This window comes from Lampetra fluviatilis, chromosome 11 (genome assembly GCF_964198595.1).
Source record: "Lampetra fluviatilis chromosome 11, kcLamFluv1.1, whole genome shotgun sequence".
NCBI lineage: Eukaryota > Metazoa > Chordata > Hyperoartia > Petromyzontiformes > Petromyzontidae > Lampetra > Lampetra fluviatilis.
Window position 1 is genome coordinate 7,494,187 of NC_136285.1, and position 14,256 is coordinate 7,508,442.

The following is a 14,256-nucleotide window of genomic DNA, read 5'->3' on the forward strand; positions in this document are numbered from 1 at the left end:
CGGTGCATCAAGTTGTCTTTTTGTGCAGCCCCATTGGCAACTCGAAGGAGACCAATTCTCAGCACTTGAGAACCTGGTTTGATCACAGGTGGCTGACACCCAGACTCGAGCTCAGAATCTAACGGTGCTGTCCTGGATTTGGCACAGCTGTTGCCAGCTCCCTGGCAACCAAGCTGGCTCTCTGTCTGCCTGTCTCTTTGTTTGCCTCCGTGATCTATTTGTGTTTCTGCCAGTATGATCCTCTTCTACCAGGGCTGATCGAATTGTAGCCAGCAGGTCCAAATCTGACCACCACCCCCCCACCCCCCGAGCTCTTTAAGATTGCCCTCAACATGACCTGACCCTTCCCCGCTACAAACGACCCTGCACTGCTTTGAAATATAATTAATTGAGCTCGCGTCATTAACGCGAACAAATGTGTAGCGTGATGAACTCGACTGCCCGACTCGGCAATCCCCCACATTGTCGTCGCCGCTCGACGTGCAGCGGAGGTGGGGTGGTCGGCAGAGTTTAGGGGTCTGGTGGGGGTGGTGGTGAGAATGTCCGCTTTGCATCGCGTCTCCGCGTCTCCATGCCATCTCGCTCTTCTGAATTACATCTCCCTCCTGTCGTCGCTTTCCTCGACCTCGGCTTTGTAAGTCTACGCACGTAGCCAACCGTGCTAATCGGAGGTGCGGGAAATTTGGCGGTGTGATCTCATTGTTTTCTGTTGCTACATCTGTCATCTGCATCTCTTCTCACCCATCCCCAGTGCATCTCTATCTCTCATCTGTATGTTCTCTACTCTCCTACGTCTATGCTCTTTGTCCACACATCTTTCTATTGCTGCATCCTCAGCCTCTTGTCTGTGTCTCTTGTGTCTTTTGTGTCATCGCAATACGTCTTGGTTTCTTGTCTTTGTTCTCTCATTTCACTGCACGTCCGCCGAATTGTCTGCATCTCTTTTGTCGTCCTCTGTGTCGCTTATTTGTCTTGTGTCATCTCGTGTTCGAGAAATGGCTTGAAACTTTCTGTGAGTTCGGTCTTGTTATTTTAACCTTTTATATAGCCTTTCACATTTTAACAATGTATAATTGGAAGATGAAGAGCAATCTCATCAATATTCCATGCTGTAAATGGAATGAATGTGGCCTTCGTTAAAATGACAGGACCTTTTGATATCGGTGTCACGGCCGGACTGGATGTCAGGATTTTTATTTTTTTTAAAAGCCTAATACAGGTATCCCTGGGTTTACGAAATTTAGCATTCACGCAATTGACAAATAAATTACGGACACTTTTCGATTCGCGGAATAACATTTTTTGCGTTCGTGAAATTTCACACGGCACGTGCCGCACTGCGCCCGCTGAGCATTTTGGTTTCTCCCGTCGCTCGTCGCCAGAGTGGGCAAGCGGCGGAGTGCGGCGTCGACCACCTGCCCAACCCCATCGTGGGTCGCCAGACGCTGGTGTCGCCGGCGCTGGCCGTGTTCCCCGACGTCCACCTCACGGCCGTTGCCACCACCCTTGTCGAGCAGCGGTGGACGATCGCCTTCGTGGGAGACTCCGCGGGGCGACTCGTGAAGGTGCGACAAGCAGCCCCCCGCCCCCACGTGCCATCGCGGGGCTCGCGGTGGAGGCTAACCCCTGCCCGCCCGCCCGCTCGCTTGGCACGGCGTGGAGGCCAACTCCCCGGAAACACTGAAACAGATTAATTGTGCTTGAAACTGTCCACACATTTGTGGCGAAATGTTTATTTATTTTTGTGGGGCGGGTGGGGTGATGTGGCTGAGCGGTAGCCCGTTTGCTGCATGTTGCAGAGGTCTATGGTTCGAGCCCAGCGGCCACCCTGGTCAATACTGCGGGTTGCTTGAGAAACGTGCGTTTAGAGCAGTGGTTCTTAACCTGGGGTGCACGCACCCCCTGGAGGGTGCGAGATGTCCTTTTTTGGGGGTGCGAGAGACATGCTAGATATTTTTAGAAGGTAAATCATCAACACAAATTAAACACGGGCACGTAAGTACAACTGCTTAATTTCATCAAACCTATGTATTTATTGACGCTATGCATTTTTTTTACGATTGAGAACCGAAGGGGTGCACGGCTGCAGTAAAAGTATTTGGCTGCTATAAATTTACACGCGATAAGCCACTTTGTTGAGCTATCATTTGTGGCCAAGGTCGCTTCTGAATAAAAGCTGTATCGTTCAGGTGGGCTTCACCTGGTTGAAAAATATTAATAGTTCATAGGATGAAGGCCTATCCATATTGTTCATCATGGGTGTTCTTTAACCGGACATCACCACTCTGGTCAGTGCGGGTTGAAGTGCGTGGGGACCAGGCCTAGTTTGTTCAGATCGGAGATATATAGCTGAGTGGGCTCTTACCTGATAAAATAAACAGCAGTTTTTAATTTTAGTCATAAATGCCTTCACAGTGGACGTTAAAGATCACGTGGTGCTAATCGAAAAAGGGTTGGCCACGTGTGCTGGTGTCACACCCTGGCCGACCTCTATACGCGTCTGTGAAACACAGCAGGACCTGTGTGATAACCCTGCACTATAAGAATTTTGCAAGTACAAACTGTAGGGACTTCTTATTATTTGTTTCCTAATTTGGCCGAAAGTTTTGCATTCCCCTGAGGGTTACGTTCGCAATGGTGATGCGTAGGCAGAGTGGAACACCAGCGACTGAGGCTGCAGTCTTGTGACGGTGCAAGATGGATACTAAAAGGCCTTTCGGAATTTCTGGGTCATCACACAGCTTAGATCATCTACTGTCTAAATCTCAGGAGCACAATAAGAATGTGACTGATGATGAAAATGCTATTTTAGTGTAGATATTTGAATCGCAGTGCTCAAGTGTGGAATTTTAACCAAAGGAAGATTAATTTGATGCATTGGCAACCTGAGGAACCAGGTGGGAATCGTTATTTTTTTATTAAGTACAATTAAAAATTGTTACTTTTTAAAGATTTGGCTGCAGTTATAACATTGACATTTTAAACTGCTCTACACAGTCAACTTGCTAAACCAAAACCCCAAAAAATTGGAAACCGAAACGAAAAGTGCAAAACAGCGCAAGACTCTCCACTGCCTGCTGGCAGGGCGCCATTCCTGAAATAAACATTCGCCCGTTTTGTGCCTAGCAGTGGCTGTAAACGTGTCGCTACGGTAACAGCGAAAAAACTATCTGGCCATAATTACAGTCCGTCTGTCTTTCAGCAACACCCGCCCCATTAACCAAAGGCAAATAAACGTCCTTCCTTCGCCGATTTTTTTGTTTTAATCTGACAATGCGCGACACGTAAGGATCTTTTCAAATGGAACGCCGTGCCGTGTGGCCGGCGTGTCTTTGTGGCCATTGCTGTCTGGATCCGGCGTCAATGCCAGACACGGGGCCTAACACGGCGTGGGCTTTCTGCCACCGCTCCACCACCGCCGCCGCCGCCGCCCATGATTTACTCCTCGGCGGGGGGGAGAGGGGAACGGTGGCGAGGGTAACGGGACCCCACCGTCCCAGAATGGGCGATTTTTTTTTTTTACCGTCGCCGCCGCTGCTGGTGGCACGATGAACGCGCGTTGCTGGGTGGCGTCTTGCGTTCGTGCGCACGCACCGCAAGACGCCACCGCTCTGTTGCGCCAACGATGTCGGCGTTGTGACGGACGTTCCCAAGGCTATGGGTTGGTGTGGGTGGCTCGGAGGCAACACTTGGATCGCGAGCGACTCGGAGCTCAGACACTCGAGACAAGGCCGGGTGCTCGTGTCCCAGGCCGAGAGTCTTGTTCCTCTTATTTGACGATGACCCCTTCTGATTCCACACTGTTTGATTTTTGAAATAGAATTTTCTTAAAGGTTGTTCGAGCCACCGGCGTGTTTACCTGAAAGGTACCAGTCGAGGTTATTTGCCCATGTCGGTGGAAACATTGTCATTTTTCGTGCCCTCGGTAACATGTCTGTGTGTCTGTGTGTATTTGTGTGTGTACTTGTTTTGTCTGTCCTTGATGTTGTGTGTTAATCACATGGAACAGCAATAGAACAATAGTTGTCAAACTGCATGCACATCTATAGCAACTGATTATTGTACAGAATGGGCCACCACTGTATCTTCTAATGCATATGTAGTTCTGGGAAGATGACTTCTGGGCATATGTATTCCTGGCCACACTACTACATTTTATATTTGCCTCACTGACTGTATGTATTTGGTAACAACACATGCCCTGCACAGTATTCTATAGAGGCTAAACAAGGAAATCTTTGTCCTTGTGTTTATATTTTTACTTGCAAATCGTGCACATGTGAATGCGTGCGTGTGTATGGATGTGGGTATGCAGGCACTTTCATTTCTGTGCATGTCTATGTGTGTGTGTGGGGAGCAGTGATAGATGAATTACCGACTGCACCACATTAACCTGGATTTGATTTGCAGCCGTGAACAACAACATTGGCATGAAGTCCTTGAGCTTGGATTCTGCGGCTCTTCTCCTAGTTTGGTGCAGGCAAGGCGAGAGGCGCCTGTGACCAAATCTCGGAATGCGTCAAATTGTGTCGGATTTCAGAACCCAAGCTCGGTTGACCCCAGTGGACAGTTCTTGGGTGGTGGATCATCAGCGGGACAGAAAAATGTTGTGTTGTACTGTACTTCCATGCACCTACACCGATACACCCCCTGCCCCCGCCTTCACCAACCTGCACTGACCAGCCTGGTTTAGTGTCGTCAAACAACCTCCACAGCCTGGACGGTGTGGGGAGGCCCTCATCCAATATTGTGTTGAAAATAAAGATGTACGTGATAGAGGTGTGTGTGTGCATGCATTTGCGAATACATTCGTATTGCTTTTGGACTGCCCCTTGCATTTATCTAATCACGAGCGTAAAATGTGTATATTTGTAAAATGTGTTTAGCATATGATATATGTATGTATATGTGTGTGTACTAGGTGTGGTGTTTGGGCATGGGCATGGAAAATGCCAAATGTGGCTTGGCGTTGTGCTTCTGGCCCATAGCACCCTCGCGCATTCTAATCCAGCCTTGGCAGATCTACGCTCATCAACAGCACTTACTCACTTGGCCTATAAGGCTACTAAACAGGGACCTTTCTGTGTGTGTGTGTGTTCAGGCGTTTCATGTGAGGATTGGTGGCACAGCGGTTAGCGCACTGCGCTACGAACCCAGCAACCAGAATTAGATGCCTGCTTACGGCCAATATGAGTGCCGATTGACTGAACCGGTCCTGGGCCTCCCCTAGGTCAACTCGGCCTCAAATGAGTACCTGGTGCGGTGTGTAAACATTTCCACTTGAAAGACAAAGGCGGCCGGGCGTGGTGCTGGCCACCCACCTCCTCGGGTGCCGTGCCGGCCTTCATAGGTGCTCGCTAACCCCACTTGCTCCAACAGTCTGTTAAGGCTACATGGGGTGGTCTTTGTCTCTATTTTTCAGGCATTTCTACGCGGAGCCGACAAACCCCTTGGCAACTGGACTCTTCACCAGGCCGAGTCGGCCATTAACAGAGACCTGGTGTTCGATGGGACACAAGAAAACCTCTACGTCATGTCTGAGAGCCAGGTGACAACTCCACCCCCCACTCCCCGGCTGCAGAGAAGCTCCACACGTTCTCGATAAGTGCTCAAGGACGAGAGGCAGTCGTGTCCAATGATTTCGATGCAGCCCACGCGTCGTAAATCTCGTCCTACCTTCTGACAGATCCAGCGGTGGTTGTTTTGTCGACAGCCTGCTGCTCACCCAGGGTCTACTCTTGCAGTCTCATCATTGAAAGCATCTCTGGCTTTGGGACTTTCGTTTGGTCATGGTCCTCCTTCGTCTTGAATTTATTTGTAGCGTACAAATCGCGGTTGGTGACTGACCACAGGCCCGAAGAGCCAGTATGCAAAACGGCCAGCAGCACTGTTGCATGTGTAGTGGACAAGCGTTCAAACGTTTCTTGCATTGAGCACGGTTGGTCAGAAGTTTAGATACAATTTAGTTGGTTATTAAATTCGTGGTTGGTATGTATCTTTTGTTTGTAGCACAGCATTATTATTACCATCACTCCTGCTTGCAGATTTGAAATGCTTGCCCATATGTGTATCGGTATTCAATTCAGATAAATTCCCTTCACTTAAATGTCTGAGAACCCGATAATAACAATATGCAGTTGTTTTGCGCGATCGTTAAGCGCATTTGCGCGGCTGTTTCAGCTTTCAAATTTTAAATCGATGCGCTAGTGTTCCGTGTAAAAACGGGGATGGACAGCAAGCTTTACAGGCGTCCATAAATCCCATCAGATAATTGTGAGTGGCCATTGCAACGGTAACAATAGCATGTTTAAATTAAAAACTCAACGCATAAACAACGTGAAATCAATTAAATCAGCCTCCCCTGACTCTCTTCACAGAGACAAATAGCCACGCAAAATAAATGTTTAAGTGAAACACAGTAATCCTGTTTGATTCAGCCCAGCCAAACACTGGAACATTTATTCGAAAACGAGATTTAACGGCGATCTATTTACACAGTTGATGAGAACGTTCTGATGGAAGCACGTGTAGGTTTACTCAAGGATTTCTGCGAATTGCCAAGGACGTTGTCTTCCCTAACACCCCTCCCCCCCCCATGCACCACCACCACAATCTGCCTTTACACGTTGACCAATCTTCAACGACGTCCAAATGAACACGTCGCACGATAACCCCATCCCCCGGTGATCGGCGAGAGTGGGAAGCCTTCCGCAAGACAGTGTGTGGAGGACCCTGGGTTTTAACCCATCCTTCCTCCGTGGCGGTAAATTCCGAAACGGATTAAAGCAACACATAACCCGAAAAAAAAAAAAACTGCTCACATCTCGTGCCAATGCAACCGGGGGTCGTGCACCGCCGAGCGCCATCCCGCCCGCCGGCCGCCCCCCTGTGCACGTGTGAAGCTTCGGTTATGAGAGGCGAGGCTTTAAAATCACGGTTGCCCGCGTGCTGCCGTAGTCCGTTTCCTACGTCGAAGCCGCCGTGTGTGCAGGAGGTCTCGAGTGACCATCACCCCATTGGCGTGTTTTTTTTACGAACGTTGCATTGGAGCAGTGTCGCGGTGATGCTCATTCGCGTGTGCTAGCGTCGTTGCGGCCTGCCCGTCAAGTTTGAGTGTCTCCTCGTTCACGGAGCGTAAAAGGTGCGTCGGATCTTCTTCATTCCCGCGTTCTCGTCAACTGTTGGGCACGACTTCACAATGCGCGTGACTACAAAGACGGTGGTCCTCGATAAAAAACGTCACGAAGCCGCGTGCGGCTTCCCGGAGCCGCAGGTTTGCCAAACCCCTTTGGGGCTAGCGTCTACGTACGAGGAGCGCGCTCCTCGCCGCAGCATTAACCCGCGACCGGCAGCTCACCGAGGCTATCGACCGGCGAGTGGGGCAGCGCGGGGTGACCTTCGCGCTTGTTGCCGTCTTTGCGCCGCAGGTGGCGAGGGTCCCAGTCTCGGACTGCGGCCGTCACAAATCGTGCGCCGGGTGCGTCTCTACCGGAGATCCGTACTGCGGGTGGTGCGTGCTGCTCGGGAAGTGAGTCTCGCAGGGAAGGGGTGGGGGTCACCAAGGTCATCGTTTTATATTTGTGCCGCGTGTGCCCCCCTCCCACCCAACCCTGCCCCCCCCCACCTCTCCTCTGCCGCATCTCATTATAAGACGTTGAGCCGTGACATTGGGGGTCGTGCAGCTTGGGCCGTATAATGCAGAGCGTGTCTGCAAAGGACGCTTAAAAACCGCACGCTGTGATTGCCTGTCGGAGATGGAAGTGCGGTGTTAAAAGGTTTATGCAGCCTAAGTGTTCTTATTTCCATGAGTGATTAATTCATTACAGTTAATGTGTTTCATTAAGGCATTGATTGTTATCTTTAATAATTATAATTTTTTCATTTACCAATCCACTTCTAGGTGAAGGCCCTCCCCACACTGTTGGTCGTTGTGGTTTATTTTTTGGCCATTCTTCACCACACTGGTTAGTGTGGGTTGGTGTAGTGGGGGCCCAGAATCCGTTCATATATCGCCCTACACTGATATTGGCAAATGGTTAGGAATTAAACTCGCTGGGTTCATAGCACAGTGCACTAATCACTGCACCACTGTTGCCCTCGATTTTACTTTGGAGCAATATACATCATGTTGGCACCTGCTTTAACCATCACTGATGGTAATATTTCTTGGCTGTATTCCCTGGCAAGAGCAGCTGCCTGTAGAGAGACCTTCACTTTTGAGTTATAAAATACGAATCCTTATTGCACAGTGGACTGCGACTCTTTCCCGTAAGGGCGAAAATTCCACATTAGATTCGGCATGCTCCGTAAAATCGAGCCAGTTTGAATGTTGAGCCTAGGATTCCGCATAAATTCCTCTCTGAGCCCTGAGCATTCCACTTGAATCCAAACATTTCTACAAATCCGACACGTCACCTTGCAAAGTCGAGCGCGAGGCCAAGCTGTAGGCAGCCGGGGGCATTTAAGGCCATGGCATTTCCAATTATCACTGCCCGTGAAAGACGTTAGAACTGTGCGTTTCATTCCGCACGGTGCCGAAAATGAAGGCGGAGCCGGAGCAGGAGAAGATAAAGAAACCATTTATCGCGAGCACATTTGAGAGCTGTAGGCTTGACGAGAGTTATCTTGAGTTGTTGCCGATTGCAATTATAATAAAGATTATAATTTAAAACCGAAGTTAATCATGGAAGTGAGACTTCACCGAGTGTGGAGTGCACAGCTGTTAGCAGTCGTTTTTTTTTCCCCAACAGTTATTTCGCATGACACAATTTTTGCAGGGTTGTAAATTGGTATGTAATGAAAGGATGGACACGTTTTCAATGTTTCCACTCTAAAGTGGCTGGCACGTCGACGGTCGCGAGGTGCGCAGCAAAATCCCCCCCCGTGCAATCGCCTCGGGGGGGGGGGGGGGAAAGCTCGCGCCAGCCAGGCAACCTAAAATCCCCGCAAAGACCGGCAGCGCCAACCGTGTTCCGCGAAACCGCACGCGCGCGCCGTCGGCCCTCGCTAGAGAGCGAGCTGCGAGCCAAAGCCGCCACGCGTCGCCCACCGCCCTCCGCCGGCGCCCCGATAACTCGTTCCCGCCGGGTGGCCGCGCCAGGTGCACCAGGCGTGCGGAGTGCCCCGAGGCGGACGTGCAGGACGCGTGGCTGTGGAGCCCCCGCGGGGAGTGCCCGGCCGTGAGCGGCGTGTCGCCCCACAGCGTGAGCCGCCAGCATCCCCAGCAGGTTCGTGCATAATGCGGTTGTGTGTTTGTACGTGCGGTGTGTGTGTGTGTGCGCAGTGTGGTGTGTAGACTGACGTGTATGTATGCGTGTGCGTGCGCTGACCACTGATGGCATTATGGTAGTGTGGGGGTTAGCGTGCTGCGCTGTGAACCCGGAGACCCAACGTCTGTTCCCGCTCATTGCCAACATCAACGATGCATATCTACACTGGTCCTAGGCATCCCCTTGGTCAACTCTGCCTCATATGAGTAGCTGGTGCTGTGTATAAAGATCGCCACGAGGAATTACCACGGTTGGCTGCGTACGGTGCGAAATAAGTTCAACAAACATGCAAAGGTGGCTAGGAAGATTACTGGCCACTCACCCCCCTCGTGTGCCGTTCCAGCCTTCATAGGTGCTCGCTAACAGCATTTTCCCCCTGGCAAGTGCTGTTTAGGCTACACGGGGGATCTTTGTCTTCGTTTGTATAGAGCGGTGACGCAGCATCGATTCACATGGACCCTGATATAAGGAATGAAGTTTGGCCCTCAGTTCGATTCCCCCCCCCTCCCCCCCTCTTCATAGTCTGACGTCTTGGCCCCCTCTGGCCTGTGGGCCCCAGTGCCCTTGGCCCCGCCTGGACACTCGACACAGTTCCGCCACCAGCGGCATAGACCCACACTGTGCCGTGTGCAGATCCCGTTCTGCTGCGGAGCTGTAGCGCCGACGAGTAGCACGGTCGGCTACGTAGGGTGCGAAAGAAGTTGGAGCATACATACACGTCTGTGTAATGTATTGTCTGTCAGGTGTGTGTTTGTGTGTGTTGGGGGGGGGGGGGAGCAGGTGCATGATGGTGGTTTGCACAGTCCCATTGACCCAGGTTCGATTGCTGCCCATGAGTGGCACCAGTGGTAATTAACGAGCGCACCCGCTGTAAGCTTCCCCTTGGGTGGACTCGGCCTATAATGAGCACCTGGTGCTGTCTGTGGTCGGCATCAGTGATGGGGAAACAAAAGGCGGCCTGGGCATGGTGTTGACCACAGCAAATCCGGAGTGTGCTGTGCTTGGCTTACCTGGTGCTCCATAACAGCCCGTTTGCCTCTTGCTTGGAACAGGTTGTGAGGATGTACTGTCAAAGTGAGGAAGTCTTTGTTTGCATGCATGCACAGATGTGCAAATCTTTGAATTTGTCTATGTCTATGTATGCATATATACGCTGTTAGCGCGCTGCGCTACGAACCCGGCGATTCAAGTTCGATACCCGCTCACGGCCAGCGTCGGTGATGATTATCTGAACCGGTCCTGGGCCTCCCTTAGGTGAACTCGGCCTTACATGAGTAGCTGGTGCGGTGTGTAAACATCGCCACTGGGGAGACAAAGGCGGCCGAGCTTGATGCTGGTCACCCACCTCCTCGTGTGCAGTGCCATGCCAGCCTTCATAGGGGCTCGCTAACAGCACTTGCCCCAACAGCCTGTTAAGGCTATATGGGGGTCTTTGTCTTGTTTGTATATGTAGAGCCCTTTACTTATCCACTTGTGTGTATGTGTATGTTGTAGCCAACCGTGCTAATTGGAGGTGCGGGTTACAGGGACCATTTAACTTCACCATGCTGGCCACTGTGGTTTGGTGAAGGCAGGCAGTGTAGACTTAGATGTAAAGTACAATAGTGGATGTGTTTGCTTTAGTTCCCTCTGCTGCCAACCACATATCCCCCTCGGCCTATAACAACCTGTTGTGCATGGTGGTCACCCATCCCAGCACTATCTGGGCTTAAACCTGCTTAGCTTTCAACATCTAACAATATTTAAAGAGTTAGGGCTCATTCCGTGCGATTTGGTCATTGGCGTGTGTTTGAATGAGAATGCAATTATCTTATCAAGTACTGTGGAGATGTCTGCCACAAGCGTTTTCCTCTTTCGTTTGGTTTCGAGCCGTTCGTTCGCTGTCGGTCCCCGCTGTGCCCAGGTGACGCTGACGGTCGCCCACCTGGTGGAGGTGACCAACTCCGAATCTCTGCGCTGCCAAACCGCGGGCCACTCCACCCCGGCCACGATCGCCGGGAATCTTGTGCGCTGCCAGAGTCCGTCTCCCGACCTCCTGCCGTGGAACGGGAAAGGTATCGTTCTTCAAGCCCACGCGACAGTGGCACAAGGCTTTCGAGTGTGCGGGTGGTGGCACAACTGTCCTGCGGCCCCGCGGGTCGAAGGGGGACGGTGGGGTGGCAGAGCCATAAATATTCCGCGCTCTCCCCATCTCTCCCCATTGGGTCCCACGATAGCGCGGTTGAAATATCTCGGAAAACTTTCCGCTGCGTCGGCAAAATCTCAGAGAAATAAATTAAGAAGGGAAATGTTTATCTTGTCTTGGAAAGAGTTGGCTGGGTGATCCAGCAGTCGGCGGTTATACGATGGCTCGTAAAATGTGGAACTATCCCAAGTGACTCGTATGCAGTGCCAGAACTTGTGTGGGTCACGGCAACGGTTGGTATTTGAACCTGGCCTGAGACTTCCCCAAGTCGGTTTGTTTCTCTTTTTCCAACCCGACTTATTAAAATTGTGCCATCTTTGTGCTATCGGCGTCGTGTGATGAGATGGCAAATCATTGATACGTGTCGGGGAGCGTCTGCAGAAGTTTTTTACACAGAATTTCTCCTAACAGCCCTGCAAAAGCGGCCTTTATTCTTTACATAGCAGGTGTCGCACTTCCCTCAACACTCTGCTGTGAGATTGTGGCGTGACATAAAGACCGTATCTACACATAAGAGTTGGAATGCATTCAAGTTAAGTCCGAACCAAATTACACGTGGTGGGTTTTTCATGCATCAACGATGACTTTGCTCGGACGTGAACTTGCACACAACTGGGAAGCAGGGTTAATCACGGTCGGCTGAAACCCAGATTTGAACCCATTATTATCTGTCGTGCTGGCTCCGCACTAACTAATAAGCCACCCAGCCACCCCTAGCTATCCTATTAGAGTATTTGGCTGCTATAAATTTCCACGTGATAAGTTACTTCGTTGAGCTATCATTCGTGGTGAGGTCGCTTCTGAATAAGAGATTTATAGCTCAGTGTGGGCCTTACCTGGTAAAATAAAAAGTTTAGTTTCGTGTATCCTTACATGTTATCTGTTGTGGTGTGTCTTCTTGGTTATTTCGGTAAAGTCACGTAGAAGGGAAATAACAAAAAATAAAACATAATAAAAGAATTCTCACGACGTTTCGGCCACAACGCAAGCAGCCGTCCTCAGGTGAAGAACAGGTATGTCGGAAAGACAGTGTCTGAATGAACACCACTACGCTTGGCAGCGTATATTTAAGCTGGGTTGGAGGGGGAAGAGCGCCTTGACAAGGTTGTGGTGTGGTTCCATCATTGCCAGCACTGGCAGTCTTTACTTGATATATAACTTGTCAGTATCTAGTTTACTGGACTGGATGGCTTAGGAATCGTATGTCGCACCACTGAGATAGCCTGGCTTGGAATCCAGAAGCCAGCTGTGAACACATCCGGTTCTATAACGTAGTGGGTTAATAGTCGCACCGATGACTGCACAGGTACATTTAAGTGTAGTTTTCCACTTAACTAGGCGAAATAATTAATACAATTATGGTTTCATTGCCATGGGACAAGTATGTCTGTATAGCAGGGTGTGTGGGAAAGTTAGTGTGACTAATGTTGGATAAGAGGTCACCTGAAGTGATCGTTGTAGTACTTGTGAGATTTCCGTCCTCGAGAGATGCCTGGCCAGAGTTCGGCATGGACGCTGTCTCCTGGCACAATGCGGGCAGCACAATTGGAATAAAATTGATGAAAGATGGATGGAAACCCCCCCACTAAATTAACTCATAATACAATAAAGCACTTTGAAATTGCTTTCACTTGTTTATTTAGACATGTATACCATATTAAGAAATGTGTACTGGTAAAATGATGACACCACACGTGGTACCCATTTCATTTCTTGGCCCACGGACGATGGGGAAACGAAAGTGGCCGGGTGTGCTTGCTGCTGGCCCCCACCAACTGTGCCAGCCTTATTTGGCACATGGCAATGCAACAGTAATAGTAATATACACTCTCTGTTTATACAGGAAAGCATCATTGAATCTCAAGATCCTTTTTTAGGAGGGTCCTGAATTTGGAATGTTTGGCCATTTCCATTCATAATGAGTGGCATTTTTCGATTTATAGCTTTCGTGACTGCAGGGATTCATCTTCTTGGTTCTTTCGGTAAAGTCACGTAGAAGGGAAATAATAAAATAATAAAAATAAAACATAATAAAATAATTCTCACGACGTTTTGGCTACGCATTTCACAAGTAGTACTAATCACATATCTGAATTTCCCATAAATATGCTAAATTCCTCTTGATATGCAAATTATTTTGTCAAGGCGCCCTTCCCCCCTTCCAACCCAGCTTAAATATACGCTCCAAGCGTGGTGGTGTTTCATTCAGACGCTGTCTCCCCGACAGACCTGGTCTTCACCTGAGGACGGCTGCTTGCGTTGTGGCCGAAACGTCGTGAGAATGATTTTATTATGTTTTATTTTATTATTTTATTATTTCCATTCTACGTGACTTTACCGAAAGAACCAAGAAGATGAGTGGCATGTGAGAGGAATATCAGAGAACATGCGCACGTAACAGAGGGTATCGCTGAAAGCTCCACAACGGGGAGATTGAATAGTCCAATGCCGTATTACCATCTCCTTCCGACCTCGCAGACCAAGCCTAGACCACCGAGTATTCCCTGTCACCCATCCAAGTACCAACCAGGCTCAAATCTCTGCTTGGCATTCCAAGCTTTGACGAGATCTGGCACATTCAGGTTGATTTGGTCACAAGCAGTAGCCCGCCACTTTAAACGGAGGACCTCTCTATCTCTTCCCCACTGTGTACAACCGAGCCATGCCAGGTTTTTTCTCTCATTTAAGTACCCCCCCCGCCCCCCTGCTCCCTCTACTCCCTTACATAAGTTGTTCTTCCCTCGCCTACCCCTCCCCACATGAAAACACAAATATCCCGCTCGCGGTCCCCACTCGGTGGGG

The 14,256-nt window shown here is 49.9% G+C and overlaps 1 protein-coding gene across 3 annotated transcripts in view; it reads left to right on the plus strand.

Moving 5' to 3' along the window:
• The window catches only part of LOC144934760 (plexin-B1-like), a 125,829-nt gene that overhangs the window by 67,617 nt on the left and 43,956 nt on the right, over positions 1-14,256 (plus strand). For all 3 annotated transcript variants that reach the window (XM_078860879.1, XM_078860880.1, XM_078860881.1), the window contains 5 exons: positions 1,383-1,565; positions 5,423-5,548; positions 7,428-7,528; positions 9,101-9,227; positions 11,173-11,323. In XM_078860879.1, coding sequence (XP_078717005.1) covers positions 1,383-1,565; positions 5,423-5,548; positions 7,428-7,528; positions 9,101-9,227; positions 11,173-11,323 — 688 coding nt within the window. The remainder of the gene's footprint in view (positions 1-1,382; positions 1,566-5,422; positions 5,549-7,427; positions 7,529-9,100; positions 9,228-11,172; positions 11,324-14,256) is intronic.